Source organism: Sinohyriopsis cumingii, chromosome 2, assembly GCF_028554795.1.
Source record: "Sinohyriopsis cumingii isolate HCF-2022 chromosome 2, ASM2855479v2, whole genome shotgun sequence".
Taxonomy (NCBI): Eukaryota; Metazoa; Mollusca; class Bivalvia; order Unionida; family Unionidae; genus Sinohyriopsis; species Sinohyriopsis cumingii.
In genome coordinates this window covers 20946336-20963810 of record NC_142962.1, presented here as the reverse complement: position 1 = coordinate 20963810, position 17475 = coordinate 20946336, and the positions used below count along the sequence as shown (strand labels likewise).

At 33.5% G+C, this 17475-nt stretch overlaps 1 protein-coding gene across 2 annotated transcripts in view; it reads right to left on the bottom strand.

The window, feature by feature from the left end:
• Window positions 1–17475, bottom strand: part of LOC149804437 (poly(A) polymerase type 3-like) — a 91520-nt gene continuing 74045 nt past the window's right edge. Inside the window, exons 20-23 of one of the 2 annotated variants that reach the window (XM_089940376.1) lie at window positions 14442–14561; window positions 12635–12730; window positions 10711–10770; window positions 1–4968 (exon numbers count right to left, since the gene is read on the bottom strand). In XM_089940376.1, the coding sequence (XP_089796502.1) occupies window positions 4963–4968; window positions 10711–10770; window positions 12635–12730; window positions 14442–14561 (282 nt within the window). In that variant the 3' untranslated portion in view covers window positions 1–4962. The remainder of the gene's footprint in view (window positions 4969–10710; window positions 10771–12634; window positions 12731–14441; window positions 14562–17475) is intronic. The other variant, XM_089940370.1, reaches the window with a different exon arrangement.

Genomic DNA, 17475 nt, shown 5'->3' with positions numbered 1-17475 from the left:
TGTTTAAACATGAAATGTGTTCAAGCAACATGAATGGCCCATCATCGAATAACTTAAGCAAAACTTAAGGGCAAGTCAGACATAAGGATAATGGTAACACGCCCCGACCATTGTTGTGTTTGGATATAAAAATACAATGTAAATGTACCTGTTGAATGGCTGTAACATCATAAGATGGTTTGTCTGATGCAATGGACATATGGATAAAGGTAACATTATATGACCCTACCAGTGTTGTGGTGGGACATAAAAATACAATGAAAATGACATGTTGAAAATCATGGTATAGTTTCTATGACAAATCTTGACTGATCATAAAATTTACATCTTATGAAAACTAGAATACAAATCTTGCAATTTTTACACCAATATGAGTTGAATTATAAATAAAAACTAAGGCATAATAACATTTTTTTAATTTAAAGTAAAAAAAAAGGTTCTTTTTAAGTGGCAGAAGAAAAAATAGAGACAGTCAATAAAAGAGAATACCCATTCTAATATCAGCAACCATGTGCTCAGTGTGTAACCTGTCAGTGACAGAACAATCCATAGCAAGACAGAAAAACCTTGTGTAGCAGCCAATCTGATTATGCCTTAAGTTGTTAAATCTACTAAGAAACACTAATTCTAATGCAAATTCCTCCAATGTGCTTGACTTTAAACTAATGAAGTATTTAGCAACAATTTAAACTGTATCTCAAAATATTCAGAAAACATTATTCAGGAGATCGTTTAAGGATAACCTAAAAGAGTATGATCAGTTAATGTATCAGAGGACAACTAAATTTATACATATGCCTCTAGATATAAACAAGTGCAATGAAACATTAAAAAAATATTCCGTACAGCAAAAAAGAGAAATTAGTATAAGCCCTATATAATTTCTATGTTGGTTTTACTCAGGTTCTCTATTCGCTAGTGACTGGTTATTCTAATGTACAAGCTATTATCCACTTTGCTTGCAGATTGTTTTCATGTGTTGGCTGCAAGATGATCCGTGGTTGTACCTTTGCAGTTTGTATCACCTAAATGCATGCAGGTACAATATAAAATCTCCTGAACTAACCTTTAAAGTGTTAATTAACACCAGAGCTACATCTTGGGGGATGATTACACCTGGGGAAGATGTTGCATTTTAGAAGCAAAGTCAGTGTCTGCTGCACATAAACATCGTAATTTTATGACAAATATGCAACCTCTAACCTCGATGTGAAATTCTAGCTAAGGGAACTAAATGTAAGCAACAAATTTTGCTTCTTTGCATTAAGCCAGGTGCCCATTTTGAACTAGAACTTCCAGTTGATGTATGCTCTTGTCAAGTACATATTAATCATGTTTATGTTTATTTTGTCAACATTTTATCATTGTTTAAATAAAAGTCATTTATCAAAATAAATAACAAATTCACAAATCATAACTTTAAAAAGAAATAATTTCTGAATCACAACAACTGATAGTGAATTGATCTCTAGGATGGAAAATTAGGTCAATCTTGTGGACTATCTATGGCTCAATTTTTAGATGGAAAAACAAACAAAGATTGTTAAAAATAGGGCTAAAACTAAGTTTTTCTCCTCGCGACAAAGAAAACTCATTATATGTTACAAATTGTGCTTTATCTTTTAAAAGAATCACGATAACTGGAAATTAACCATTTTTAACTTGGATTTGTCATTAATAGCACAATATTTATGAATTAACTAGCTTATATCGGGCAAACTAGGCATTTACAATGTAAACTTACAACCTAAATAGATGCAAGAAATGAAAACCAAGTACTTCCCATTGAAAATGTAACAAGAAAAATCTACAAACAGAAGAGCTACTTAATCTAGATAAAATATTTCCCTAACATATCGCCAACTGCCTCATTTCAGTGACTGACCTGTTTAGGTATCATTTAGGTATGCTTCATGCAAGCATATTGCCTACTTGAAAGTCCATCTACTCTCTGCCTGTGTATCTCCAATTACACACAAAATTATTTTCACATACACCAAAAAAAACCCAATGTATTCTTGGCACAAATTTTGACTAATTCAGTAAATCTGTACCTCATTTTATCTGTTTTGCCAGTGCGATATGCATTTCACAGCCCCATGACATTAGGTATTCTGGACAACTACAGAAGATATATAACTCAGAATGTCACAAGTTCATCAAGAAAACTCATTCTCAAAGATCACTGACTACAATATTAGTTCCATGGCCTCAAAAGCTTATGCTAATGCCTTGTCACCTGCCACTCTTTAAAAAAGCCACCACAAGGGCAGGTATATATTCAAATGATTCTTCAAATATTCATGACAAACAGCTAAAACAAACTACAGTGTACATAGTGCCTACAGTGTCTGAAATTAAATTGACAATATAAAGGAAAATCACCAGGAAAATGAGGTCCATGAAGGGATTTCAAGTTAATCTGTGGAAGAGAGACCACAAGAGTTCTGTTAAGGACCAAATCAGTTTATTGCCAGCAAGAAGAGTTTGGAGGCAAAATCTGAAAGAAAGAAATCCTATATCATCATTAGTGAAGTGTCCCTCACAGAATCAGATGTGATAAGGCAACTGGAATGTAAATACAATAAACAGAAACTAAATGGTAAAAAGGTTTCAAGCTTAAAAATGAAATCCCAAGAAAAACAACAAAACCAGCAAAGAGTTAAAAGAAAGCCATGATAAAGAGTCATCATTTATTCAACCAGGTGCATCTGGATTATAGGAGGTTCTTCTGTCATCTGAAAATGAAGCTGAAGATGGGATTGAGGATATTAACTAAAAAGTGCTGTGCCTGCAAGGAATAGCAACCAAAGTAACTGTAAGGCATTTCTTTGATTTTCACAAAGTGGGCACAATATTATTTTATTAACTGCAAACACTGGACCTATTTTAAATAGTGTTGTAAGCAAAACATGATAAAGAGGAAGTACTATTTATATGCCAATGCCATCTGTAAAAGATACGAACAGAAGACACATTCTTCTGTGAATATTTTTATTTAAGATATTTCATGATCCAAGTTACTATTCCTTTAAATATACTCGAAGTTAAGGCCTTACATTTTTAACTCCGCTGTAAACATGGATTATTTTAGGGCAGTTATTTTGATGTCTTGGAGTGGACAGGTGTTTGTGTTAGATACACTAATAGAGCTTTAGTTCATATAAAAGTAGCTATAGGCCTTTATCTTAATGTTGCGATGTTCTATAATTTTACTGTGATATTTATAGTCACTGACAATGGGTGGACCACACTATATCTTAATCAGTTATAAAATGAAACCTTGTAAAACTAAACAACTCTGAATTACGATTTCCTGTCCCAGAGATATTGATATTAAGGTGTTACACTGCAAGTCAGTTCTTTATAACAATAGTAATAATTTTCTTCTGTTAGTTCAGCTGTTTGCTGACAAGTTGCTGGAAAACAAAGACCTGCTTTGCTTGTACACTCTTCATAACAATTAAAGACTACTGTGAATTGAATTATCTTTGTGGGTATTAATATTTCAAGGATTTGTGAAACAAATCTTTTTGCGGGTATTTAAATATGAGGGTAGCTTGGGATGCATGTTGATTTTAGAAGCAGAGCAACTTTCCTGGGTCTTGATATAGAAGGTTTAAAGAAACCATAATATCCACAAAATTTGGTACACCATTAAAAATAATGACTTTAGAGTATTTGAAATTAGTCTTCAATGTTATAGGTAATAATATATAATCTTCTGTGTCAAATGGTAACCAATCAAATCAAGCTAAAGACATTGACACAATTTCTATGAAACATTTTTTTCTTCTTCTCAATTTAAAAAAATCCAACAGCTTGAAAACAGTCAACATTTTAAAAATGGACATATACGAAGAGATGTGGCACGGTTATCAGTCGTACAAAATTTAATTTAAAAGTAGATGGAATAAAATCTTTGCTATATTACCTGACAGCCCAAGCAAAGACCAATGAATGTGACCTAGTTATCTGCATGACTAAAATGTCAGCCAAAAGCTTCATGGATTTGTTTATCCCTTAATCACTCTAGATAAAATACCATGATCCTTCAAACACCTGTACATAACAAACTGACTAATCTGAAGAAATCTGTTCATCTGAATCCCTGGCAGAACTTCATTTTCATCAGGTGAAAACACACTACTGTCTTTTTCCTGTGCAATGTGGAATTTTCCTTAGTGATGTCCTCGTGCATTACCTTCATGTAGGTACATGTAGATGCACTCAAGTCGCATGTTTTCTGAATGGCTAATGTATCCATCAGAAGCAAGTTGGAGACAGGGATGTTTTCACAAAGATCATCTTTTCATCTTTAAGCGGATGTTTTTGGCGACTTGCTCAGTAGTCTGGGGTGTGGTGGTAGCAGTGGCGGTTGGACTCATAAGATCTGGCACTTCTTTGCTTGGCAGTCTCTTCCCTCGCTAAAGGACAACATATTTAATTTAATACATGGAAATATAAACCAATGATTTTCATTACATGATAATTGCATGGATCTGTATTACTTGGAAAGATGTCGTCTCCATGAGTTCTAAATGTAGCCAAAATGGAAATACTGAAAATCAAGCCCATACCATTTGAGCAATATTTCAAAATATAATGTACAGTTTTTAAGTAGGGGATATTCTGATCTTCAACAACAGTCAATTAAGCAAAAAAAATCAGCCAACCACACCCTCACCGTCAATAGTGTTAAGCAATAACCAACTGAAAAAGAAAACCTTTGTAAATGGTATGTAAATTCACCACCACAAACTGCATAAAGAAATAAAATGTCTTCTCTTTTTCTATTCCAAATCACAAATCTCTCTTATCTATTGCAACTAACAAATATATTCAACTGCAACCATCTTGCAGCTAATGATATCATCCTTTCTGCTAATTCTTCATAAGCTGTGTAGTGTGTATGAGAGCTAAATCACCATGCAGAACCGCAGTCAGTCATTAGTATGGGAACTAGGCCTGCAAGCAAACAGTAAGAGAAAGGACATGTCAGTACTGGTTATGAGGTGGCCATGCACAAAGAAAATAGTATCCATGGCTGTATTCAACAAGAAAAATACTATAATGCAAACATGTAATGCTCGGTCATAAGCATGATTACATCAGCTGTTAATTTGTGAATAATGGGAGGAAAAAATACAATTAATTGTGAAGGTAGCTTGCTGCAAACAACTTATGTAATTATGGTTTGACAGACAAAAATAGTGCACAAAAAATAACCATTCTGAAGAGATCCCAGGTGCCTAAATGACAGTTTTATTAAATAAAAAAGTTGTCTTCCAATGAATATCCTGATATTAATTTCAAAACGCTCCCTTGACATTATTATATACATTTCAATTTTAAAAGCAAGTATTTCTTGTAAGAAGAATACAGTATAAAAATATTACAAACAAATTTCAAAGCGAACCTGTCCCAATCTATGCTTTCATTGACATTTTAAAAATTACTAAATAAAATAACCAGTTATTAGAACTCAAATGTCACCTGCCCCAACAATGCAAACCAGTTAAGTTTTTTATTCTTGTTGAATACAGCCCATGATTATACAAATGGTAAGTAGAAGAAAGAAAGAAAAAAAAAACAATGCTTTTATTGGGTGGTTTCCCAAATTTTCATGAACTATTAAAGCTGCAATTTAAACCAACTTTCTGTCTTCTTTTTAAAGATGGAAATCAAAATGGGTTATCTGCAATAACTAATTACAAAGGTTACTTAACAATCAGGTGGGTTGTTACAAAATGAGTGATCTGCAATAACTCAACTGATTACAAAGGTTTCTTGACATAAGGTAAGAAAAGATGCAAGACCAACTCATTAGTATGTGTGGATCTTGCTCATTTTTTAACTCATCTAAGATTAAGAATATATATGCATATATTAAAGGTTTTATCAAAATCAGACAAGAAATGAGGCCTCCAGAGTGGAAGCAAGATCAGTCTGTCACATGCAAGATGATCTCAATCATATGTTTGCATCTCTTTCACTAATTAATCCATCCAAGATTTTGATGATGTAAACTCCTATCGCAAGTTTGATCTAAATCAGCTCAGAAATATGGCTTCCAGAGGAGTAACAAGCTCAGCCAATCTGTTGCATGATCACATCAGAAGTATACATGGACCTCATGTTTCCAAGATCTTAATGGAATAAGCATTTATTTCAAGTCTGATAGAGAGCGATAAAGTCTCTGCCACAAAATGCAAGAATTTCCTAACACTACTTTCTTTTCATGTTTCACACCAAACAATATTTTCAGTGTAAACAACCAATCTACTCATGTCTGTTTCTAGTTTTTAGTAAAGGGGTGAGGTTTCTTGGACTACACATATACCAATGGTAAAAACGGTCATCTGCATCCAATCTTTGCAACATTTAGTTGTAATATTTCTATAAAAATATTAACAAAATAAAAAAGGCAAGCATTGCAACTTTTTGTGTACATGAGTTCAAAACTCCCAAAATTAAAGAAATTTACTGAATTATTTCTAGCTTACTGATAACGATGAACTACATTACTTGGGGGAAAAAAAGTAGCTTTGGCCATGCAAATATGGTGGCCGTGTTAGTAAAGAAATTCTCATATGGTTTGAAACATGAACAAGACAACAACAATTATAAATTGATGAATGAAAGGACTCAATTTGATGCTTTTTAAAAAATAAATATCCATGGTGCTGGGGTGGGATAGGGGTGGCAAATACTTAAAAAAATCAAATCAGAAAGTGACAATTCTGAAAATTTATTGGGAACACTGGATATTTAGAAAATTCTGATGTTAAAAATGACACCATTATTGTGATAATTAATGTTAAATACATTGTAAATTCCCAAACTCTATATATAGCATAACATGTTTAGGAACATCTGAGAATATAAGCCATGCATTTAGATTGTGCAAACTCCTAAACAACATGCAAACTCTGCTGTTTATACAGGAATTTTATTGTAATTTTTAATGTTTTCAGTAGTGGCAAATGAGGAATAAATAAGAATATTTTCAAAATTATGCAACGTGTTAACAGAAGTGGGTTATATTCATACAAATAACATCTGAAATTGAGTTAGCATCTGAGTTACCTAAATAAGCAAGGTCATCAAAACCCAAAGTGTTTACAAACAATGTACATCTCAAATCTTCATTGTGGTAACCAATGAGGATGGAATGAAATGCACAGTTAAACATGTCCATGAAAATTTTTCACCCCAACCCTCCTCCATTTTGACATTCTGCCCCAAAACAGCATAGCCTGCACTAGTTTTGAACTATAAAACCCAGGTTTACAGATATATGGCAGCAGAAAAATGCTTTAAAAACAACTTTTGTGTGTATTTAGTAGCTTCTGATGTCCTTAAGGATGTTAAGAGTAATGATTTGATTGCCAACCATACAAATATGAAACTCAAGAGAATTAGTGAAATCCCAACACCAAAAGAACACTGTACCAGGAAAAAAAAAGTATTAAAACTAACATATATGAGGATGTTAATGAATCTGTCCAATTTCTGTAAAACATGATTCAATTAAATGATTTGCTATTGATGAGTTTTAGTCATCTATTTTCAAGAACAGCTACTTATTTTTGAAGTTGTTGGAAGCTGTTAACAAGTTATGTAACTGCTGTTGAGATTTAAGAAACAATGTTTTTGATATTTTCATAAAGTATGAAAAGTATTTGTTATATTTTAAGACTATTTAACTTGCAGATAATACCAGTAGGTATTACAAAATGTGACACATAACTCCCCATTTCTCAACCATTTCTCCTATTACATGAAGAGTGATGATGTCCTTTCAATGGAAATTTGAGTTCAGTGTGAACCCTGATATGTATAGCAGGGTTCTCCCCTGAAATTTCTGAATCAATTGACGATGTGTAAAATGGTGGCACACAAGTGACATCTCTCCCACAGTCCTACTTCTCCCGGTAGTTGTGGCTCATTTGAAAGCCACTGTAGACAAATTATTATCGAGGTTTCACCCACCCACCCCATTTCCTATGCATATGTACATTATCAGTAGACTCCCCAATATGCAAGCATATGCATTTGCGTTAATCCCTCTCCCCCTCCATGCGTACATACTAAATGGATGGCCCCTAGGATGTTTTTATAGGATCTATAATAGAAAGAAACTATGATAGTGTCCATATATGTAAATGACAAAATCAATAATGCAACAGGATGTACAACTTGGACATTGCAAAGTATGCTCTTACAGGATCTAATAATAACAAGAAACTATGTAGCAACTTGCAAACTTGATAGGGTGTTTCTTTAAAATAAAATGTTGCTAATGAAAGGTCCTGTTAACAAACATGAGTTTCAATGTAAACATGTGGTGTAAAGAAATTATGTTAGCATTATCAGTAAATCAACCTGATATGTTATGCTGTGTAATGTGTATCAGCATTATCAGTATGTGTATGTGATTGGGATATTTAACGTAGCTGTAACAATGTTTCAGTCTTATTGCTACAATGTCTGCAGTGTGGCAGTTTTTAGTGATATCTAGCACTGGGGCATCATGCCACAGACATGTAGCATTAGCGTCATGTCCCACCTAGTCACATTATCCTGACACCAGGCCAACAAGTCTTAACACTAACTTCTTAATGCTGAGTGCCAAGGGAGGCAGCTGTTAGTACCAATATTATAAGTCTTTGGTATGACTCAGCCTGGTTTCGAACCTGTGACCTACCACATCCAAGGTGGGCACTCTAACCACTTAGGCCATTCAAGCAGTGGGCATTATCAGTAAATCAACTGATACATAATGTTGTGTAATGGCACATTTATTAGTGAATTTTATACCTACTTTAAGAAAAGAATTACTAAACAAAAATCCTACCAAACAGTCCTCTAAAGAAGAGATGTGGAAAAAAATACAAAAAATTTATTTGGAACTGGTAGTTCCTGCATCACTGATAACCTAATGCAAATTCATTTACATTTTTAATGATTCTGTAAATGATGACAATCAGTAAAACTAAAGTAAGCTGTTTACCTTGCAAGGAATCATCATTTCTCAATGCAAAGTTAAGAAAAATCAGATTTTCCTTCTCTTATTAGTGAATATCTTAGATAATGGGAGAGACGAGGTTCATTGTGTGAAAATGCATTTTATTTACCTATTCTTTTTATGTTCTTCTGAGAATTATGGCATTTTTAACAATTTTAAATAACTTATATAGAATGAGGAACTTGAACAGTTGACTTTATCATGTTCATTTAAATAACAAAGGGTCACTTGCCTATATCAACAGTGACATGCCTATTTGGTACAATTAGCATACAGTTTGTAATAAAGTATGCCCATCCGGTAAAATTAGCATCAGCTGTGTACAAAGCATGCCTATCTGGTACAATTAGCATATGCTGTGTACAAAGCATGCCTATCTGGTACAATTAGCATATGCCGAGTACAAAGCTTGCCTATCTGGTAAACACTAAACTTTCTAATTAGGGGGACCTACTGTGTATGTTCTCTAAATTATTGTTCTGACAGGCTGTATCAGGACTCACTAAGAAGGTGTGTGTGTGTGATTAGGATTTTTAACGTAGCTTTAATAATTTTTCAGTCATATCGCTACGATGTCTGAAGTGTGGCAGTTTATAGTGATGTCTAACACTGGGGCATCATGCTGCAGACATATAGCATGATATCCCACCCAGTCACATTATCCTGACACAAGGCCGACCAGTCGTAACACTAACCTCTTAATGCTGAGCGCCTAGCAAGGCAGCAGTTGGTACAATTTTTGTAAGCCTTTGGTATGACTCGACCAGGGTTCAAACCCACGACCTCCTGCTTCTGAGGCAGACGTTCTAACCACTAGGCCACCAGAGCAGTCGTTAAGAAGGTATAGGGGGCAAGAAAACATTATCAGAGACCCAAGTTGACATGTAAATGTGATAGTACCAACAGAACTTATTGGCCTCCTCAAGACATTGATCTGTATGAAGCATGAATCAAAAGGAAAATTGATCTGAACAATCAAGAAACGAAGAAACACAGTATACAACATTCTGAACCTCTCAATCTGATTAAAATCTATCATGCATGCAGTGATCATAAACGAAATGATAAAAGATTATGTACTTGGAAAGTCCGCAGTTCTCATTCAGTTTACCCTAACTAGCCAATCAGATTAAGCACTGCATCATGTCAGGAATAGTCCACAATGCATTTTATATTCAAACAACAAAAGTGCACTTTTTGTAAGAATTATTAAAGCTGTAATCTGATAAGTTAATTAAAAGGTCAACAGAACAACACATTTGTTGCTTCTTAAGATTTTGAGTTTGATCAGATTGTAAAGTCTCAAACAAAAGATAAGCAAATCAACTGCCAAAGTGAATCCAGGAAACATCTGTAACTTGTATATTTTCAGATGGAACTTCATCCATTTTTTGAAAAAACTGACACAATGTAAATTATGATAACATGTTAAAACTGATAACAGGAATTAAGATCTTGAAACTATAATTAAGCTGATCTGGTGAATATTTATGAACACACCAAGAAAGGATATATAATAAATTTGTGTCAAGTCATAGCAGACTGAAAACAAATACTTACTAAATAAAAGGTAATACAAAAATAAAACTTGCAGTGACCATTTTAATTGGTTTGAACTAAGAACTTCGGAAAGAGGAAAGCAAGGGAAACAAATATTTCACAAATGTTCAGAAACCTACCACTGCCTCTGAGCTTTTTATCAAAACTGCACTGGTCTTGTCTTCAGTCTGCATTGGCTCCTGTAAAAAAATCTTTGTGCATAATAAAATCTGTGTGTATTGTCAACTTAATATATTCAAAAATATTAGCAAATATACATCTATGCAAATGAACTAAGTGAGTTTTACTTTAAAACCATGATTAAACAAACATCCAAAACACAACATTTCTCTAACAAATCTTGCTGAAAGCATTGTAATTTAGAAATTGAAGTAATTTTGCACAAGCTTCAACAATTATGGTGATAGAAGCTGTTTTCTTTACATAAAAAAACCCAGCTTAGAGCATTAATTCAAAATTATTTATATGGAAACAAATCAAATTATAAATTATAAATCTCATGGCAAAATTTCTAAATATTAAATTAAAAATGTGTTCTTTGTATTAAATTATCTGTTTCCACAAATCAAATTATAAATGATAAAATCCATGGCAGAAGTTTCGAATTTTAATTCAAAATTTGTTCAGAGCTGCCAACCCACCAGACTTGCAATTAGTGAAATGAGGGATAAAAATCAGTGAATTCCTAACACAGTGAAAAATTATTCCATAACACTAGCTCCATCCACTTTGATGGTCAGTATTGCATTATATGAAAATCCCTAAATGAAACTAAAACATATTATTTACACTAATTAAATGTATAAATTTATTTGCAGCCAAATTTACTAATATACACAAACTTCATTCTGTTTGGCATGACATAATGCTGTGGCAGACTCCCTCAATTGGGTTATGGTAAATTTGTTTTCAAAACTGTTCAGGCTTCTTGCAAATTTTCAACACTTAAGGAGGCCCCAAAGACTGTCTTATTTTTCCTCACAATAGAAAATACTTTTTCACTGTCAATGCTGCTGATCTCAAAAAAAGAAAGGCAGGTTATGTTCAGCAGGAAAATTCACAAACAATTCTTCAGATGGTTAGCTTGCAGACTTCAGTAGGTGGTTTCCATTATTCCAGTACTGGGAGTTTGCAGGACTTGAGTAGGTGGCTTAAAGTACTCCAGAGCTGAAATCTGCTGGGTGCTCTTAATTTTTCCAATACCTATGTGCCTTTTCTAACATTGTGCTTTTCACATCGTCTCTGCCACATGCCCATAGGGGCTTGTATCAGATACATGTACTATATATTTATTATACGGTACATGTGTGACAGGTAAATTGTAAGCAACAATACGAGCCACTGTGCACTGTGTGCAAAAAAAGCATAATGTACATCGATGTTTGATGGCTGAATGCAAGGCCAATTTTTTGTGTATTACAATCTATAGTTCACATTTTTGGGAATATATTTCTTTTTCCTTGGACATGAAAACATTTTAACTGTAGTGTAGCATATTATGAAATGGTATTAATCTAGAAGATAAGACATCAAACGGTTAACGATTAGTGGTGTCGGCACATGTGGTGACAAAATTGAACCCAAGCAAATGATATATGCTAATCTTTCAATATCTAAAAAACGTCTACACTTGAAAAAGCTATCTTCATTTAGTTTATTTGAAAAAAAAATGGTGCCATTTTTAAAAAATTCCAGTTGGGCCCCTGTTTTCTTCACAAGTATTTGTAAAACTTCTGTTCTAAATATAGATTAATACTTTAAAATGTGTGCTACAGAGCAAACTAAAACAATTTGATATAGTTCTGCTAACATCGCTACTAGCAGTATGGGACCATTATTGGCATGTGACCACTGCTGATGATTGTGACTGGCACTTAACGACATAAAAGTTTTTATTCATGATTAAAGATGCTTAAAATTTGGAGAATTTGTGATTTTTCTGCATGCGGCGTGAATCCATGAATCGCTATATAGAGTCGTGAAAATCCCTCAAAAATCGTGAGGGTTGGCAGGTCTGTTTACTTTTTAATTAAATTATCTTACCTGAAATTCACCATCATTTCTGATAACTTTACTTGGTTCCTTCTTTACACCTGGACTTTGCACTGTTCCATCTACATGCATAGGTGATAAACTTCCCTGTTGACATAAAAAAGAAGTATATTTTATAGGACACTTTATATGCTTTTTAAATAATTCTGATGAACATTAAACTTGAAAAAGCAGACAGTTGTAAAGTGTGAACATTCTAATTAACAGAACATAGTTACAGCTGCTAGATACTTATATTAATACTAATTAACAAAATGTATGGGTACAGCTGCTGGATACTTATATTAATCCTAATTAACAAAATGTATGGGTACAGCTGCTGGATACTTATATTAATACTAATCAACAAATTGTATGGGTACAGCTGCTGGATACTTATATTAATACTAATCAACAAAATGTATGGGTACAGCTGCTGGATACTTATATTAATACTAATCAACAAAATGTATGGGTACAGCTGCTGGATACTTATATTAATCCTAATCAACAAATTGTATGGGTACAGCTGCTGGATACTTATATTAATCCTAATCAACAAATTGTATGGGTACAGCTGCTGGATACTTATATTAATACTAATCAACAAAATGTATGGGTACAGCTGCTGGATACTTATATTAATACTAATCAACAAATTGTATGGGTACAGCTGCTGGATACTTATATTTAATACTAATTAACAAATTGTATGGGTACAGCTGCTGGATACTTATATTAATACTAATTAACAAATTGTATGGGTACAGCTGCTGGATACTCATATTAATACTAATTAACAAAATGTATGGGTACAGCTGCTGGATACTTATATTTAATACTAATTAACAAATTGTATGGGTACAGCTGCTGGATACTTATATTAATACTAATTAACAAATTGTATGGGTACAGCTGCTGGATACGCATATTAATACTAATTAACAAAATGTATGGGTACAGCTGCTGGATACTCATATTAATCCTAATTAACAAAATGTATGGGTACAGCTGCTGGATACGTATATTAATACTAATTAACAAATTTATGGTTACAGTTGCTAGATATTAATATAAATCCTCATTAACAAAACTTGTGGTTTAAGTTGCTGGATACTAATATTAACACAAAGTCTTTCATGAAACTAACATGACTTAATGAGTTGTTCTTATTGTCAATGTGTCAAGACACCTGACAAGAGATATTTTAACAAACAGTATCATTTTCTCTCCTCTAGGCAGCAAATATATCTTTAGCATATGTTATAAGAACACCGAGGTGATATATTAGTTTTTCTGTTTTAGCAATAGCAGATCAGCATCATCTGTAGGAATTTGAAAAGGTCTTTATGCCAGGAGATTGTGCTAGGTTTGACTGAAATTGGTTCAGTTGATTTTTAAGATGAACATAGCAATTTTTGACAGACAACAGATGATACACAACAGACAATACTTTGTACTTATTTGGCCTTAGTCAAGTAAGCAAAAATGATGTGAAATGCAATACCATCACCATCATTATGATCTTTTGATAGAACCCAAGTTCATCATATCCCATGAGAAGGGTTGGTATGGTCGAGTTGCAAATAGGAAAATTGTTTCTAGAAAGTTTTTGCCTTTCTGGGTTGATCAATAGTCCTTATGTAAAATAATTTTAGAATGGTGGGGAATGTGTTCATTGTCATGTATAAATATTTCAGTATGCATGTCTTTTGGGGATCTGAATGGAAAGCCATTCTTACATCTGTACATTGGTAACAGTGAAGCATATAAAAGCAAGAACCATGCTGAAGTTAAGAAAATACATCAATCGACTCACCTGAGTGTCTTCTGCTGACTTTGAGCGTTTGACAGGTGTGTCAATCTCTGCAGGTGAACCCTCTCGTTTATTACAGGGACTCTGCATGGTGTCCACATGCATTGGAGACCCAACTGGATCCTAGAAATAAAGAATAAATGCATGCAATATTTCTTAGTTAACTGACTCGTTTCAGTATGATATGGTATGCTGTGTAATACAACAGCACTTTGTGCATCCTGACCATTGAGTTAAAGCAGGGTTTCACTGTTTGTAGAAAATGTCATCATTCCATTTATGAACAAATATGTAACCAACAGCCCCTTGACCAATGCAATCAGCAGGCTGAGGCAATCTCTAATGCATACCATGCCATCAATGTGCAAATATGCTAGCTATACATAAAGATAATTGAATCACTCCTTTGTGATCACCTTGTGTACAAACTCCAACCATTAGACCTGGTAGTAAACAAACACAACAAAGAACTGAAATCACACTTTACAAGGCTTCAGTATATGACCAGGTCTTGGAGAACATAAGAGGAACAAAGGCTGCATTGGTGAAGATCAATGCACTTCATTGGTGGCTTTTTGAACAATAACACTCAAGCCAAATCATGGGATTATTTGTGACCAATGCTTGTATAAATCAGTGGTTTTGCTAAGGGACTCAACAGGAAAAAAAAATTGTGCAATTCTTTTATGTAAGTTTTTTTAACAGCAGTTTCATCTGAATGAATCAACAATAAGAATAAGCATTAAATCTAATTTTCAAAGATCACTTCACAGTTTTTTTTAAAATTTCAAATACTGTAATACTAGTACTTAAATACTTCATGCTCTACATCTATTCTCTCTATCCTTAGTGATTGCCTCTTTTCTCTCTATCCTTAGTGATTGCCTCTTTCCTTTCTATCCTTTGTATTGCCTCTTTCTCTCTATCCTTTGTGATTGCCTCTTTCTCTCTGTCCTTAGTGATCACCTCTTTTCTCTCTATCATTAGTGATTGCCTTTCTCGCTATTCTTAATGATCACCTCTTTTCTCTCTATCCTTAGTGATCACCTCTTTTCTCTGTATCCTTAGTAATCACCTCTTTTCTCTCTATCCTTTGTGATCACCTCTTTTCTCTCTATCCTTTGTAATCACATCTTTTCTCTTATCCTTAGTGATTGCCTCTTTTCTCTCTATCCTTAGTGATCACCTCTTTTCTGTCTATCTTTGGTGATCACCTCTTTTTTCTCTATCCTTAGTGATCGCATAACATTTAAATGATTGTTTATTACAATAAACTTATCAAACTGGATTACCAAATAGTCAAGTTTTTTGTCACTTGAAATTATTAGTAACAAAGCAGCAGGGGAAAGGCTCTTAATTTTTTCTAGAGTCTTTGTATTCATGGTTCAGAGCAACTGCAAAATCTATTAAAACTGGTAACTTAGTAAATAAAAGTCAAACCACAGTATCCATTTCTATTCCCCAATGTGCACTAAAATGCATTATGTTTAATAACAATTATGAATTTATATTACATACAGAAAAGTGATGGGTGGTAATTTGCTAGGAATTGACCTGAATATAGAAAACAATGGAATAACATTTATTAATTTGTATGGCACTAATGTGGATGATCGTAATTTTTGGACCAAGTGGGTGAAACAACAGAAGAGTTTAACAATCCAATTAATATTTTATGTGGCAACATCAATTTAGTATTAGATCTGACTGTTGGATTTGGATGGGTATGTAAATGTTAGCCCAAAAGCTTGAAAGAATCATAACATGGTCAACTATTGAGTCTTTAACACACATCTATGAAGATACACTTGTCCTACAAAGCAAACTAGATTAAAGGTTATTATTATTTCTGAGTCTCACAAACATAGTAAACGACATGATAATTACAAAAGGTTACAGTTCAGACCACTTAACAGTCACCATTGAATTACAATTTAATAACTTTACACCTAGAAAAGGGTTGTGGAAATTTAATAAATGTCTTTTAAAGGATCCAGATTATGCTACGTAAGTGAAAAATACAATTAAGAGAGTAAATAGACAATATGTATTTCATGTTTATAATCTTGATGAATTAAATGATGCAAATGTGGCAGATATCCAGTTTATTATTGATCACCGTCTATTCCTATCAGTTTTACTAATGGAAACAAGGGGTACAACTATCTCATTTGCTAACCATAAGAAAAATGAAATACATAAGATGGAACATTATCTAGTTAATACAGTAATACCTCGTGCATTCGCGTTTCTGGATTCATGAATTCACGGATTCGCAAAATTTTCATTGGTACCCTCTACGTACATGTTTTCTTTATTTTATTGAATTGTACCTTTGTTATATGACTTCTGAGACATATGAAGTTTACCTAGTTTACCTTCCTGACAATGACAAAGAAAACGTCAGTCATTAAGTTTACAGTCCCATTCGTTACTTGGTTTTACCTTACTGTGAGTGCAAAAGAAAACGGCAGCCAAAGAATTAGTATAGGGGTAATATTAGTATACATGTACCGTACTGTAAATGCGCTAGTGTGGCAAATACCCATTAGGCGATACTGTACTCTATTTTTACGTCAACCATTTATTTCTCTTTTTAAGGGTAATGTATTAAGCTAACTTTTAAATGAAATTAAAGTGCCTTGGGAGCATGATTTGGGTCATATTTAGGGTTTAAACCCTAGAAATAAGCATTTATTAGCATTTTTAGTGACTCGTACCAAACATTCGCGATTCCTCCTGATCCGCGACTGGTTCTGGAACCTAACCTCGCGAATGTTCGAGGTATTACTGTAATAAATCAATAAGCTAGAAGTCTTTTATGCAAATAGAGAATCTGAAGAAAAAGAATTGAGATCCAAAATTTAAGAAAGGATAAGCTACAAAGGAATGGTATTAAAATTAAAGCCCGGTGGTTTGAAATAGGTGAGAGAAAAAAATCATCAAAGTATTTTTGTGCCACAGAAAATAGAAACCATATAAATAAAATGATTCATGAATAGAAACCCCAGAAAGAAACAATGTACGAGATCAAAAA